Source organism: Quercus lobata, chromosome 5, assembly GCF_001633185.2.
Source record: "Quercus lobata isolate SW786 chromosome 5, ValleyOak3.0 Primary Assembly, whole genome shotgun sequence".
NCBI classification, from domain to species: Eukaryota; Viridiplantae; Streptophyta; class Magnoliopsida; order Fagales; family Fagaceae; genus Quercus; species Quercus lobata.
In genome coordinates this window covers 49985325-50001042 of record NC_044908.1, presented here as the reverse complement: position 1 = coordinate 50001042, position 15718 = coordinate 49985325, and the positions used below count along the sequence as shown (strand labels likewise).

General features: G+C 34.4%; 1 protein-coding gene across 1 annotated transcript; it reads right to left on the bottom strand.

Moving 5' to 3' along the window:
• Positions 1–1592: 1592 nt before the first annotated feature.
• LOC115989319 (ubiquitin domain-containing protein 1-like) lies at positions 1593–7199 on the bottom strand. Its single transcript, XM_031112989.1, has 4 exons — positions 6883–7199; positions 4738–4860; positions 1977–2096; positions 1593–1860 (listed from the first exon to the last, which is right to left on the bottom strand). The coding sequence occupies exons 1-4, from the start codon at positions 6917–6919 to the stop codon at positions 1805–1807; spliced, it is 336 nt and encodes a 111-aa protein (XP_030968849.1). The 5' UTR covers positions 6920–7199; the 3' UTR covers positions 1593–1804.
• Positions 7200–15718: the final 8519 nt, after the last annotated feature.

The window sequence follows — 15718 nt, the reverse complement described above, 5'->3', positions numbered from 1 at the left end:
GGAGTGAAGGAATAATGTAGAGAGCAGACTAGATGGTGGTGCTCTAATTTTGTCTAACGGTGCTATTATCCTTGTAACTGGGAGTTTGCGAAGTGAGGATATGGGATGGTCAGGCTAATTTAGGCGGAGCCCTGGAGGATACAAGAAGAGGAATTGGTGGCCTATTGTATGGAATTTTTTTTTTTTTTTTGATAAACTATTGTATGGAAATTAGAGAGGCATTAGTAATGGCAAAGTGGAGTTAGTGCCATGATTCTAGAACCAGCTCATTTTAGAATTTAGATCCACATCCCCCCCTAAAATCCACAACGTCAAATCCACTAGAATGACTTCATTTTTCTGAAAAGTGAAAAATACTAAACTAAGGGTCCCGTTGAGTTGGGGAGAAATGTGGGGAGAAGAGAAAAGTGTGTTTGGTTGGAGAGGGGGAGAGGAAAGTGAAAATGGTGGTGCTTAGGAGTTTTCTCTTTGAGCCCACCATTTGGGGCGAAATGGTTTTCTATTCAATGTTGGTTTTTTTAAACCCTATATTACATTCAATTTTTATTCCTTATATTTTTTTTTTTTCTTCATAGTAGAATCTTCATTTTTTATTGTGTCATTTTCTTCTCAATTAAACAAAAGAGTTTTCTATTCCTTCATTTTTCCATCACCCCAACTAAATGCCATGAGAGAACTAAACCCCTTCTATCTTCTACTTTTTCACCTCTTTTCTATTTTCTATCGCCTCACTTTTTCACTCCCAACCAAATTGACCCTAATAGTGAGCACAAATTGTGTGGGTTGGACCTACTAAAGTTAGACATCAACTTCGGCACTCAAGTGAAAAGCAAGTTACCAAGCCCTCTTTGATATTTGAATGTCGCTATTTTTGTTTTGACATTAACGTTTTTTAAAAAATTAATATTTTCCCAAAAATAATTTTCTAGAAAATTATCTCATTTTTCTATATTTGGTAGTAATTTTAAAATGAGTTGGAAAACTATCTTTTGATTTTCCTTATTTAGTTTCACTTGAAATAGAATTGTTTTTCTTATTTAACTTCATATGAGATAGAGTTGTTTTCCAAAAAATTTAGCAAAAAACAACTTCATCTAAATAAAGGAAGTTAAGATATAGTTTTTCTTTAACCATTTTTTTTCCTGATACTACTAAATATACAAAAATGCAAAATACTATTTTCACAAAGTTTTCCATTGAAACAAATGAATTTCACAAAGTTTCTCTCACCTTAAGTACAATAAGAGTGATGTAAATGATGATCTTAGTAAAAGTAATGTTGCACTACTTACCACAATATGTTACCTATTGTTAAAAAAATTGTGCCAGTAGCATTGTTGTTTAACGATTTACATTCTTGAAACTAGTAGCTTGCAAGTTGTAACACTAGCTTAAAAGCTGTTCTACCAGAAAATGGGGGGAGGGAATTGTGCTAATGCATGACTCTCTCTCTCTATGTATACCTTAAGATTAAGAAGAAACTCTTTTTTATAAGTAAAACAACATAAGAAGAAACTCTTATTTTTAATTAGTTGATATCTTATTTTCACCTAATATAGAACAATATTTGGATCAAAAGAGAATAAAAAAAATATTCTTTGAAAAAACAGATATATAAATGAAGAGAAGATCTATTAGGATAATCAATTTGAAAATCCTTTACTCCAAATATTTGGGAGCTGAGACATGAATTCTTAATTCCCATCCAACACTATCAAGATTCAGAACTCTAGGGGCCATGAGATCAATATACAAAATTTACAGTCTTAATGAAACACTGTACTCTTTACCCTATTGTCAACTCTCATATCAAATTGGTTGGCTCACTCAAAACATACTTGGGTAGTTCATATCTTGCACCTGTAATGGAAATTCTGTAAGCTAGATGAAAGAAAATTTTGAATAATTTAAGGGAAAGAAAAGAAGAGAGATAAATGAAAGGGGAATATGGGGGAGGGAGGAAGGAAATGATGGACCTCTCTCATCATAACAGATTGTCAAGTCAGCACTCTGAACGATCACACCCGCACTTTCTACAATTGTTTGTGCAAGGGTTAAGTCTGCTTCAGCAGCTGCTCGAAGTGCATCCCATATCTCTGGAAAGAAAAACAACATTCATATTTCAGATATCTTCTTTCTTCGCTTAACACTAAAAGATTAGTTCTTCAACTTCTCTTAACACTAAACAGACAGTACGTGTAGATTGCACATCAAATATAACAGCAAAACATGTTTACAGAAAAATATACACACATTTACAGCAGAATATACATTACCATCATGTTGATGACTATAAACAACATAGAACAGTAGAAAGGAGCAAAACATCCAGACTAAAATATAATAGTTTGAGAACCTTCATGCAACTTAGCTTTAGCAATCATAGTGCAACATTTAAGTTGATTTTTATAAAAAATATGGGTCAAGAATTAAACAAATGTTTGATATGAACTTTAGACATTAACGATATCACAACATTTTTTAACATGAATGTCATTTTACTTCATAAACAGTAAAACAAGAATATACAGCAATAACAATTGACAAAATATGACAATGTCAACAGCAAAAATGACATGTTTTGGATAAAAAAAAGAAGTGATATAGTTTTGATCTCAAACTGTACCATTAAATACAGGTAGACAGACAGATGAGAAAAGTAGATGGTATGAGGAAGTGGCAAAGCGAACAAAACCCATCTTTAAACCTGAACTATGATACTTAATAGGATGGGCTTGATTAGCAATTACCACAACTTCCTCCAAAGTGCTGATTATACCGAACATGTTTCATCACGGTTACTACTAAAATATAATATGTGCGTGTATGTGTGAACTAGAAACCAAATGCAAATGACTACCTTCTAAAAGGGCAGAACCCATTTATTCTCTAGTGTCAAAGAATGGCAAGCTCCTACTGATCGAGACAATCTCTGGATGTCAAAACTAATGTATATGGGGATAAGACACAAGCCTTGATTGGGCAAGTTGTGTATGCACTTGGCTTAGTGAACTAAGACAGCTAAAGCTAATTGAATAACCATAAAATATGCAGCTATGAAAAGAAACCGTTTTGTAGAAGATTATATTAAGAAGACATGCACTTGATAGGATCCAGACTTGTTCTGGTGAACCAAGAGTACTTTGTCCCAGTTAAATAATGTTTACTCCCAGTGCCCATAACTGTGAGAAGCAAACTTTTGATTTACAATCTCATATTTTAAACCTGCCTTCGCACCCCCCCCCCCCCACACACACGCTATAAGTGCCACCACAGTAATCAAAATACAATATGCTATCACATATAAGAGAGGTCCAACAATATGAAAACACTAAATTCATTTTCACAGCAATGAATGATAAGTATGTTTAAAACGGTATCCATGAATGTCAATACAAAACTTCATGCAGAGGTTCATACTTTCTATGAATGTCATTCTCAAAACTAGAAAGAGTTATAATGAAACTAATTCTGGTCATAATCAGTAATATCAAACATATTATATCAAGTTCTTGCGGTACATCTTTTACCAAACACTTTATAACAGAATTTTGGACCATTCTGGTCCAGTAGGAGGGGGAACATGCTCAATATGCCAGAAGAAATTCACCAATATGCTTACTGTCTGATGTGGTAACAAACATTTCAACTTAAAGAAGCGAGTGTCCTTCTTGCAGACCTTTAAGTAAAAACTAATGGTTCGTATCAGCTGATACCCAGAACAGTGAACTCTTTCAGTTTACTGGGCAGGACTGAGTTTAGTTAAACATTTGCTTCTAGAATGAAGAGACAAAGCATAGTAACTATCACAGATATGAATAAAAGCAACTCTTTAAGTATGCCTTCACAAATTAAATATCTTAACATAAAGAGACAAGATGGGCCCCAACAAGGGGACTCGAGAATCTGGATAAGCCTGCAATTTTTCATATCATTATTCATGCTTTTGCAAGTTAAGCACACTGATAAACTATTGTACAACTGTTGGCATCCATCCCAGTGCATCTATATGCCAATGTCAGAAACTAGAAATATCATCATGATGCAAATAGGCAAAATGTCAAACAAAATTCTCTCTAAGAGTATCATTTATTTTGAATAATCATTAACAGTCCATATGTCTCCTATTTGTGTCAACAACCATATAGCACAAATTCTATATAGATCAACAAACTTAATCCGAAAACATAATAAGCTGAACCACAAAACAATCATAATGTAAAAAAATATGTTGGGCTCATATGTGTTCTTTGCAATCACTCATTACTGATCTCTTGAAGTAAAGGTTTTTCTTGTGCATCTTCTGCTAGAATAGCAGAAACAAAATAACTGCTAGAGTTTCATTGCAATCTCTACCATAGATGCTTGCCATAGAATCTTCAACAATACTCTAGCTATATTTACTTCCTTGGGCTACAAATATGCCCGAAGCATAAAAAGTCATGGGCCATTAAATGGAACTTTCACCTAAATCATACTGATGCAAAAGCAAACAAGAAAAGAAAAGTCAAATCTTTTTTGTCCCAACTATACAACAGATGTACTATCTCATGCCCTTAATTTTTAGTTACTCATGTTTTCGGAGGGTCTGGAGTAGGGTTGTTACTAGATACCCAAATAATTTTGAAACGTGGGAATAGCAGAATTTGACAAAACTATAAAGTTAATACGTAAACAATATATGCATATACAACATGCATTCTTTGAGAGCATACACAAGTCCCATCGAAAGAGTACCTTTCTGGCCACCATAGTGTGGAGCGGTATCCCAAAATTCATCACGCATCTGCATTAGTTGAGTCCTTGTAATTGGTTCAGTATGCTTCCAAGGTTTTGGCTTCTGAATTTTCTTAAAATCCCCTGAGATCATATAAAAGTATTGTTATCACCATCAAATAAATTGAATTAGCTAGGAAAGACATAAGCACATGGATAATTTCATACATACACATAAATGCATATATGCGCATTTGGCGTGTTTATGGGAGAGGGGGAGCGATATGATGAGGATGAGGAGGACCTAAAAAGATAAGTGGATATATCTTGTATGGGGTGATAGTGGTGGCAGCAACAACATTAACTTTGGTTTTTGTGTCACAGTTGTGCCATTAAATATTGTTTAGGTTACAGTTCATAGGAATTATTTTAGGATATAATCAAATATTGGAGAGCTGTGAATCCTCTATTGCCTATTGGAGGATTCCCTCTATTTCTTTCTCAGCATTCAAATAGCTGGTCATTCCTAAGGGGACCAAGGGTAGAAGGAAATAGGCGTGCACGGCATTTATACCAATAACTTAGAATGGCACAGTTGAGAAGATCCTTCAAATATCAACAGCTTGTCCTTCACACTCAAATGGAGTGTTAGGGAAGCTAGTAGAAGATATATATCTCATAGTGACATAAGGCAATCGAGTTGTGTGTTGCTTGCATTCGTATGGATGAGCTTATTTGCATCCTAAAAGAAAATGTACAGCTTTTTAAAGTATCATCTTTTTCCAGGTACATCTATACTTTTGCACAATAAACAAAGTAAACTAATAAAGAAATAAGCTCATTCAAACACACACTTAGTGGTATGTGTACCCAGTCTATCTTTCCTCTTCACTAGGCAACTCGAAGATTTGCAGCCTATAATGTACCATATCCAGCAGTGGCTCAAATAGACACAATCAATTGGGAAGAAGAAGAATAAAAAAAAAAAAAATTGAATCGAAAACCTAATGACAGTGATCAAACTAATTCTCACAATCGTGATTCTTGCTCATCATGTGGAAGTGGCTAAAGAGAAGCGGTTAAATTATAACAAATTGACAAAAATAGTGCAGAGGACACTTGTTGGTTGACAAATGTCATTGATTAAACTTACTTTACAAAAAATCCATTCTTGCAAACACAACCGCTCCCCTCCCCCCCCCCTCCCTTTTTTTAATCTCATCTGCATTCCGATTAAATAAAAAACCAAGTCCAAGAAGACCGAGGAGGCCTTGGGGAGAAGGTAGCGCACTAATTCTATCTTCCTTTCCTGCTACTAGGGAAGCGCGTGCTACTGCTACTACTTAAAGGTTGAACTTTCATTCACCTATTTCACATAATAAAAAGGAGGCAAGCATGGTATGATCTAACTAACAATATTCCAACCATGTCATTGACGAACAAACATGGAAGAATTTGCATGCCTACATTACTACCATTGTTAAAAGATGAAGCAGTGAGTCAAGCGTCTACTGCACTTTCGGCCCCTATTTATTGGAACCTATGCTATACCCTTAATACTCTGTTCATTTCTCAAGATTTGTAACAGATTAGTGCTTTCCCTTCTTTTCTTTCGAGGAGGACGCATGTCAATCCAATAGATCTTTCCCTCAATAGGCTCATAAGAGGTCTTCCCCCTTTGTTTCAAATCTAGGAAATCAATTTAGAAATTCTGTTTTTCAGTCTATGAAATCTTTGATCTCACCAATAACAACAACAACACATCTGAGTTCTCACAATTGCTATCCTTCCTCATCATCATCACGCCGCATACAACAACATTATGATATAACAAACAAATCCCATTACAGATACAAAACAACAAAGTCAAGATTTTGTCACTCAAAAAACAAAAAGACCTTAAAAGATTGTCTGTGAGCTACAGCACAAAAAAAAAAAAAAAAAAAAAAAAAAAAAAAAACCCTTAAGATGCACCATTGTCAGTGATTCTAACATTACACACACACAACCAAGAACTAAACTATGCATAATAATAATAATAAACAATGGCACACACATTATTATTTTTTACAGTACAACTCAAGAAACATTTTTCTTCAAGCAATACCAAAACTTTGAGCAAATCCCAGAAAACCCAGATAGAAAAAGAAGCAGTTTTAGTATTACCATCGGCTTTGGCTTGAGAAGATCCAGAGCAACCCATTGTAGCAAGTTCCAAAGAGTCTTCAAACAAACCAGAATAAATTTGCCTTTTTTTTTTGGTTACTTGAATCTTCTTGTTGAAGAACGACAAGAAACCAAAGCTTATGGCAAAAGTATAGTAATAAAATATGTGTAGTAGTAGTAATGGCCTAGTGGGTTGATTAAAAAAATGGAATGGCCTAACGGGTTTCTTCTTCTTTCTTTGTTACTTGAATCAGGCAGCTCTTCATTGCTTCGATTTTACCATTTTGACTGCCACAGCTGTTATTAATATATTATTACTATATATATGTATTGATGGGCTAAATTTAATATTTAATACAAATCAGAGACTCTTTCCCTGGTTTCTTGGTAGCTTTGAAGTTCCAGCTTGGGGTCCACGTCCATGGACTTATCCTCTATTTCTATTTCTATTTATTTTTCTTTTCTTTTCTTTTCTTTTCTTATATATTTGTTTGGTGGAAAATTACTTACTAATATAAAATTTTAGTTTTTTTTTTCAAATAAAATTTTAAGTTTTTATATCATTTTAAGTAAATGATTTATATTTTTATTGGGATCTATACATTAAAAAATTATTAATATTATGATAGAAAATTAAAAATTAAAATAAATGATAAATTTCTATTTTAACTTTCTTGAAATTTTTGGTAAAAGAATATTAGTTTGAGTAGATTTTTTTTTTTTTTTTTTTTTTTTTACAAGATAGAATTCTACTTTAGCCTAATCTAAGTGTATATATTTGTGAAACTCTCTTCTAGAGACTTGAACCTCGATCCTTGCCCCCCACACCCCACAAGTACTTCTACTTGTGGAGTGACCATTGTACCAATGATGTACGGTGGTTTGAGTAGAACTTTAAATTCCCTGAACTTAGACAATTGAGTTTTACCTAGATTAAACTATCCTAAAAATACGATAAGACATATAGAATTTTTAGTTTTTTGAAAATTAGGTTATAGAATTTAAATATCTTTATGAATACTTATATTGTGTGTGTGTGTGTGTTTTAGTTTGATAATATATGTATTTTATTAATGAATACTTGTACTATGATATATTTTTAACTCAAAAAAAGGGTGACATTTTTTGTGTGTCAAGATAGTTACAATGTACTGTTAGCGATCGAACCATTTTCTTCCTAAACCTCCAATCTCCAAGCCCTTTGTGTATGGAAAGGTGCCAACACTATGTAAATCATTTTAATTTACAAACTTCGGAATTTTTTTAATGGTACTCTATCTCTTAGGAGAAATTTACTTCCAGTATATCTCTCTTTAAGAGCATAAATAAAATCTTAAAGAACCATGGAAAAAGTTGTAGCGACACGATTTTTAACGACCCAAGGATAACATTGAGCTCATATGTAAAGGGCCCGAACAATACGATTTGTAAAGAATGGGTTTGGAAATGCCTGCCTTTGGGCACTGGGCAGGGGTCTAGTCTTGGTTTCATGAGAACTCATATAAAGGTAGGTTTGGACTGTGTAGCTGAGCCTTACATTGACGTGGTTTGGAAGGTTTGGCTCCTCGGAATTAGTCCGAGGAGCATTACATTCTCACCCTCCTTCCTCCTTTTTTCATCCCTTTCCTTTTATATTGGTATTTCCTTCCCGTTCTTCATCTACATGTCAGTTTCTCCTTTTTTGGGGCAGTTACTCATCCTATCAATACTTACGTCAGAGTGGTTGGGAAAAACTGGATAGCATGGTATGGAGTATGGGCTTGCCAGGCGCTAGGCTCCACGTTATGGTGTTGGCAGCTTTCTCGCTTGTACTGCTCTTGCACTGAGTTTGTCCTTTTCTTCAAGCGTTTTGTGAGGTGTTGAGTGTGAGATCGTCCTCGGCCACATTCTTGGGCCATTAAGGGGCTCTCATCATACATCCTCGACAGTAGGGCTCCTCGGCTTGGGCTTTGGGCCCTTAATGTGAAGTGGGCCGGGATTCCAAATTTCAGGCCCCACAATAGCCCCTCAAAATCCTGCTTCCCGACTTTTCAGTTGGGGAGGAGGGTTTTGGTGATGTTGGGCCCACCTCGCAGTTTGTTCCAGTTCTGTACCTTACTGCTGTTTGTGTTCTTCCATTTGCATGGGAGATGTGCCGAATTAAGAGGCATTACTTTATTCTTCACCAGCGCAATGTCCTTTGATGTTTCAGTATTCGAGGCGCGCCTTCACGAGGACCTTTAAATCTTGTGGTGGCGGATAATATTGGAAATTGTGCCAGAGCTGCCTTGTCTGCAGCGTTTCTTGGGAATCTGCTCAAATTAAATGACACCATCCTACCCTTTATATAAGTAGGATAGGTGGTTATTCTCCTGGCATATAAACCCTACTGCTCTCTTCAAAATCATAACCCTTTATCCATAACCAGTTCCCACATCCAGTGTTGTCTTCCCTTAGTGCAGTATGTCTGAGACTTGGGTGGAGGTGGAGGAACTTCACCCGCCACAGAGGCACCGGTCCCTTCTAAGACTTAAGGTGGTGTGGTCTGGGCAGGGAAGGCACAGATTTAAGGTAACCTCCCGCTTGGATAAGGTGGGGATGGTACCCCCACCTCTTTCAGTCAAAATCCGAAATAGGTTCTGGTCACATCAAACTTTCGGTGTGTCAGAAGAAAGGTTTTCCACTATCAGCGCCGTCTGCTTTTTCGCAGGCATGGTTCCGTGGAGGCTCATCAACTTCCGGTTCCCTGCACCTTTTCTTCAGCAGCGCTAGCCTCGAGTTGGACTCCCGGCCCCTTTTCTTCAACGGTGCCGACCCGAAGTCGGACTCTTTTGCTGCCTGAGTTATAGGCATGTAAAAGTATTGAGGAATGGCTCCCTTAGACTAAATTTTGAAGCGGTAGCACGTCTCTCCCCTGCACCTATCCTTCGGCTTTTTCTTAATTCCCTTGTATTTTTTCTTTTGTTTTGTGTAGTTAGTTTCAGTATGAGCTTATTTGAGCTCTTTCAATGTACGCTGTACTGTTTCTTTGTCTTAATAAAAGATGAATTTATTTCTTTTTAAATATCTTTCCTTTCTGCAACAATTATTTTGTGCATGGGTGTGCTACATGTGTGCTTTCCTTTGATGGTACTTAGAGCAGGAAACCTTGAAACAGAACCCTACTAATTCTAATATACCGACATTACCAAGCATAATAATGATAATTCCCAGTAGATTAAACTCATAAAACTAACCGAGATAATGACTGAGCGCTTCGTAATGCATGCGAGGCGACCGTCCGAGAACGACAAACTTCAAATAATTCGTCTGTTAAGTACTTGGTTTCCCCATAGGCTTGAGTCCGAGGACCGTACAAGGCCTTGGTTCTGTCCAAAACTTATAATTTTTCTTTTGAGTACTTGGTTTCCCCATAGGCTTGAGTCCGAGGACCATACAAGGCCTTGGTTCTGTCCAAAACTTATAATTTTTCTTTTGAGTACTTGGTTTCCCCATAGGCTTGAGTACAAGGCCTTGAAAACTTGGACCATACAAGGCCTTGGTTTTGTCCATAGGCTTGAGTCCGAGGACCATACAAGGAAAACTTGTAATTTTTCTTTTGAGTACTTGGTTTCCCCATAGGCTTGAGTCCGAGGACCATACAAGGTCTTGGTTCTGTCCAAAACTTGTAATTTTTCTTTTGAGTACTTGGTTTCCCCATAGGCTTGAGTCCGAGGACCATACAAGGCCTTGGTTCTGTCCAAAACTTGTAATTTTTCTTTTGAGTACTTGGTTTCCCCATAGGCTTGAGTCCGAGGACCATACAAGGCTTTGGTTCTGTCCAAAACTTGTAATTTTTCTTTTGAGTACTTGGTTTCCCCATAGGCTTGAGTCCGAGGACCATACAAGGCCTTGGTTCTGTCCAAAACTTGTAATTTTTCTTTTCTATTAAGTAGTTTTTTCTCTGTATTTATTTATTTTTCGAACTCTGTATTTATTTATTTTTCGAAGGTCAGCCCCTAGACCAGGGCGGGGATAGTTGGCTTGAGGCCGGAAGCCCCTAGAGCTACCCGCGCCATTGGCACTGCAAGGCGTAGCCCCTAGCAGAAGTTTATGTCGAAGCAACAACTGCATGTCGTCGGAGACGGAGGAAACTTCGCGGGCCTCTGCCTGATAGAGACTTGACTCCACCGCCACCTGCGCCAACGCGCAAGCCTTCCCACAGACAGCGCCAATTGTAGGGACACGATTTTTAACGACCCAAGGATAACATTGGGCTCATATGTAAAGGGCTCGAACAATACGATTTATAGAGAGTGGGTTTGGAAAGGCCTGCCTTTGGGCACTGGGCAGGGGTCTGATCCTGGTTTCATGAGAACTCATATAAAGGTAGGTTTGGACTGTGTAGCTAAGCCTTACATCGACGTGGTTTGGAAGGTTTGGCTCCTCGGAATTAGTCCGAGGAGCATTACATTCTCACCCTCCTTCCTCCTTTTTTCCTCCATTTCCTTTTATACTGGTATTTCATTCCCGTTCTTCATCTACGTGTCAGTTTCTCCTTTTTTGGGCAGTTACTCGTCCTATCAATACTTACGTCAGAGTGGTTGGGAAAAACTGGATAGCATGGTATGGAGTATGGGCTTGCCAGGTGCTGGGCTCCACGTTATGGTGTTGGCAGCTTTCTCGCTTGTACTGCTCTTGCACTGAGTTTGTCCTTTTCTTCAAGCGTTTTGTGAGGTGTTGAGCGTGAGATCATCCTCGGCCACATTCTTGGACCATTAAGGGGCTCTCATCATACATCATCGGCAGTAGGGCTCCTCGGCTTGGGTTTTGGGCCCTTAATGTGAAGTGGGCCGGGATTCCAAATTTCAGGCCCCACAAAAGTATATGAACGAAATTTTACAAAAAAATTAAAAAAAAAAAAATTCCAACACTTCATTTTGTATAATAATAGATATCAATATTTATATTTGCAATAAGTTGTTAAGCAACTAGTTTTCAATTAAACATGTATAGCATTTTGTTTTTGCCGGCTTTGTTTTTTGATAAGCATCGCGGCACTAGATTGCACTTTAATTTTTTTTTATGCAACCATCAAATTTTTTTTATTTTTTTATTAAATATTGGTAGAATTGAAAAAAAAAAAATGTTAGTTGAGAGTTATGCTCTGTTTTGACATTAACATTTTTCTAAAAAATTAATTATTTTCTAAAAAATACATTTTCTAGAAATTATCTCATTTTCTTATATTTTGTAGTAATCTTAAAATGAATTGAAAAAGTATTTATTGGTTTTTCTTATTTAGCTTCGCGTAATATATAGTTGTTTTTTCGAAAATTTAGTTGAAAATGACTCTGTCTCACACCAATTAGACATGTCTAACATTTTGGTTTTGAGTGCTTTTTGTTGTTGGATACAAGATAAAAATTTTACTCTTAATATAAGCATTATGACGCTATATTTCACTTTTAATTTTGCTATGAACATTAATTTTTTTTATTAAATATTGGTAGAGTTGAAAGAAATATGTTGGTTGAGAGTTACACTCTATTTGTTTCAACATTAACACTTTCTAAAAAATTAATCATTTTTAAAAAAACATTTTCTAGAAAAGTATATCATTTTCCTATGTGTGGTAATGAGCTTAAAAGGAGTTAAAAAGGTATTTATTGACTTTTCTTATTTAGTTTCGTGTGAGATATAATTGTTTTCTAGAAAACTTTAGTGGAAAACAACTCTAACTTACAACAAGTCAAATAAGGGAAGTTAAAAGATAATTTTCCTTTAATTTATTTTTTTATAATATTACCAAATATAAGAAAATACGAAAAACTATTTTCACATAAAGTTTTCTATTGAAAGTTGAAACAAACAACAATCTACACTTGAGAAGTTTCTTAGAACAAAACTATTACAGTATATATTTGTACTATAATTTTTTGCATTGTTTTTTCTCTCTAATTTAATTATTGTCCAACTTGTTTGTGGAATAACAAGAGTCATGTAAAAGTCATTTAAATTAGATTCTTTACGTGATTCTATTTTTTTTTTCAAAATAATTCTTTATACATTTTAAAAGGTTATCATTTCAAAAAAATTCTATAATGAAATATTATTATTGAGTATTAATTTAACACACATTATGTGTAGATTAAATCTGTAAAATTTAATTACTAAGTGGTATATATATATATATATATATTTTTTTTTATAATTCAATAATTGGAGGTGAAAGGATTTAAACTTTAAATGTATCTATTGGAAATACAAGAAGATACCAGCCAATTGAGTTACAGGCTCTTGACTAGAAAATGGTAACTCTAGTATATTATATAACTTACTAAAATTGAATTAAAACTCTTTGAATGATTTTGAAATTGATTTGGATTTTGGAATGAAAATGATAGACATTTTGCAAATTCATCAAAACTTAATTGATTTAAAAAAGAAAAAAAGAAAAAAGAAACTAAGCATCATAAAATGAAATTTTATTGTATTCATCTTGTGGTAAAACGACACTAGCAAAGCATGTCTTCATGCCTATCATTTGGTGAAAGTCTGATCTAAAATTCTGTGATACTTGAAGGAGGTAGCCAAGCATCATAGAAGCCATCCTCAAGCCAGATTTGATCTCCCCCATTAGAGTTTATGTTTTGGACCTTCATAGAACTCTTAGTTCTTTATCTTTTTGGTATGATTATAAATGAGCCGAGTAATATAAATTTAAGCATGATTAATTTATTTAATTTTGCCAAAATATAGAAGATTTTAGATAAATACATGTATTCAAAATTTATCTAAACCAATTATTTAGATAAATACATGTCTGGGAGGTACTACCCAATTATTTCCCACCCAAACCAAATCACAATAGTCTCTCTTTCTTTTTATTTATTTTCTAAATATATATCATCGACCCTTCAGTTACCCAAAAATCCTTCAGTTTACGTTGCACCTATAGAAAAAATCCAAAAATATTAAAATATATACATAAATAATATTTTCCAGAGGCTCTGTGCCTATGGTCACATTCTATTCTCATTATTCATTGCCTCTTTCCCTGTAAGTTATTATGTTTTTGTTTTTACAAGAGTGACAAGATGAACAGCAATTAGCATGCATATATACATAGAAATACATTTGAAAGGAAAAACATGTTTTGACAAAGATTTATCATGAATCAAAGATCTAACAAGATAAAAACATGATTACAAGCATGACATTTTATGAACAAACATAATTTCACATGATTTTATCAATATGTTAAGATCTTGCATGATTAACAAATGGAAATTAATCATTGCATGAACATATTGACATGTAGAATATAAAGGGAAAAAGAAATCCAACATATGATCAATAGTGAATTAGAATCAAACATCTAAGAAGTATATGAACATGAAGAGTTCTAGCATATTTGATTCTACTAACACAGTTAAAATATCAAAACATGAGTAAACAAACAAGCGTTTTAACAACAAAAATAATATAAACAATAATTACTTGTATATAATTATACAAACAAGAGGGGGGTTCCTTTAGAAACCAAGGGTGAGGCAAGAGAGTGATTGGAAACGTTGATCAACTAAGAAGATGATCACACATTCAAACCCTAGCTTGTTGCTTCCTTAATTTTGATCCCTAAAGGAGCTATTCTAGAATCCCAAAAAAGAAATAGAAGGTTGCTTAATCACACTTTGAATCTAAGGAAGATTTGGGTGAGTAAACACTTCTAATCCCTCTAAGAAGTTAGATTGGGGATGTGGTGCTTTGGATGGGGGTGCCTGTCTCTATTTATAGAGGGGTTTGAAGGCTCTAAAGAGAGTAAAACTTTTGGATATGAATTAGATCAAATTTGAATTCAAATCTAAAATGAAGTTGAAATTGGAGGGAGAATCAAGAGCAAATATATGAATTCCAAAGCTGAACACTTGTAAGTATTTTGGCCATAACTTTTTGCTCAAAATTCTGAATGAGTTGAAATTGGTGTCATTTGAAAGATAACTAAAAATTCTATAGAGGTTGTTTTGGGGCTTTAGGGCCCGTTTGGTACATAAACTTAAATACATGTTTTCAATTTTTAAACAATACTATACGTATTTTTATACACTTTTTCACTTACACGTATTTCCAAAAAAATTGAAAATAATTATTTAAACACACATACTAAACGAACCCTTATATTACAATGGATGATATGAACTTCACACTCTTCATGATGCAAATAGATAATCCCTCTAGCAACTTCAAGTGCAATTCTTACTGTTTCTTTCCAAAATTCTTCAAATACAAGCCCAGCTAAGCTCATCACTAGGTTAGATTATATGCTTGGTTTCTTTCATTATTGAACAAATTCAAGTTTGTTCATAAAGCTACCTAATAAATCTATGCTAATATATATGTATTCAAATATTAACTAATTTAGAGTTGAAAATTTGAAACTATATTATGTGAGTTAATTAGGTTGAATTCTTTTCACGTATGAGCTGATAAAAATAGATTCACTAATGCGATATTATTAATATGTGTAGATATACACACAATATATGTTTCAAAATATACTATTTATACTATCAATAAATTGAAAACAATAATTTAATATCTTACGTTATGAACTTATTTACAAATTGACAAAATCTAATTTCAAGTGTGTGTATATATATAACTATAATTTCATACATGAATTTTATAAACTAGTATGTATACATACTAGTTTATAAACTACGTAGTCCCATACATATACATGGGTACAATTAAAAACAATTACAATTATACGGGTCAAATTATACATTATGTTTTATAAAATGTTTAAATTAGCTTACACTTTTTTTAAACCATACATTTCTAAAATATGTAATATATATATATATATATATAT

Coding starts and splice junctions, on each gene's coding strand:
- LOC115989319 (XM_031112989.1), bottom strand. CDS start 6,919: ATGGGTTGCTCTGGATCTTCTCAAGCCAAAGCCGATG. Junction 4,861..6,882: donor TTCTCAAGCCAAAGCCGATG/GTAATACTAAAA, acceptor ATATGATCTCAG/GGGATTTTAAGAAAATTCAG. Junction 2,097..4,737: donor ACACTATGGTGGCCAGAAAG/GTACTCTTTCGA, acceptor TTTTCTTTCCAG/AGATATGGGATGCACTTCGA.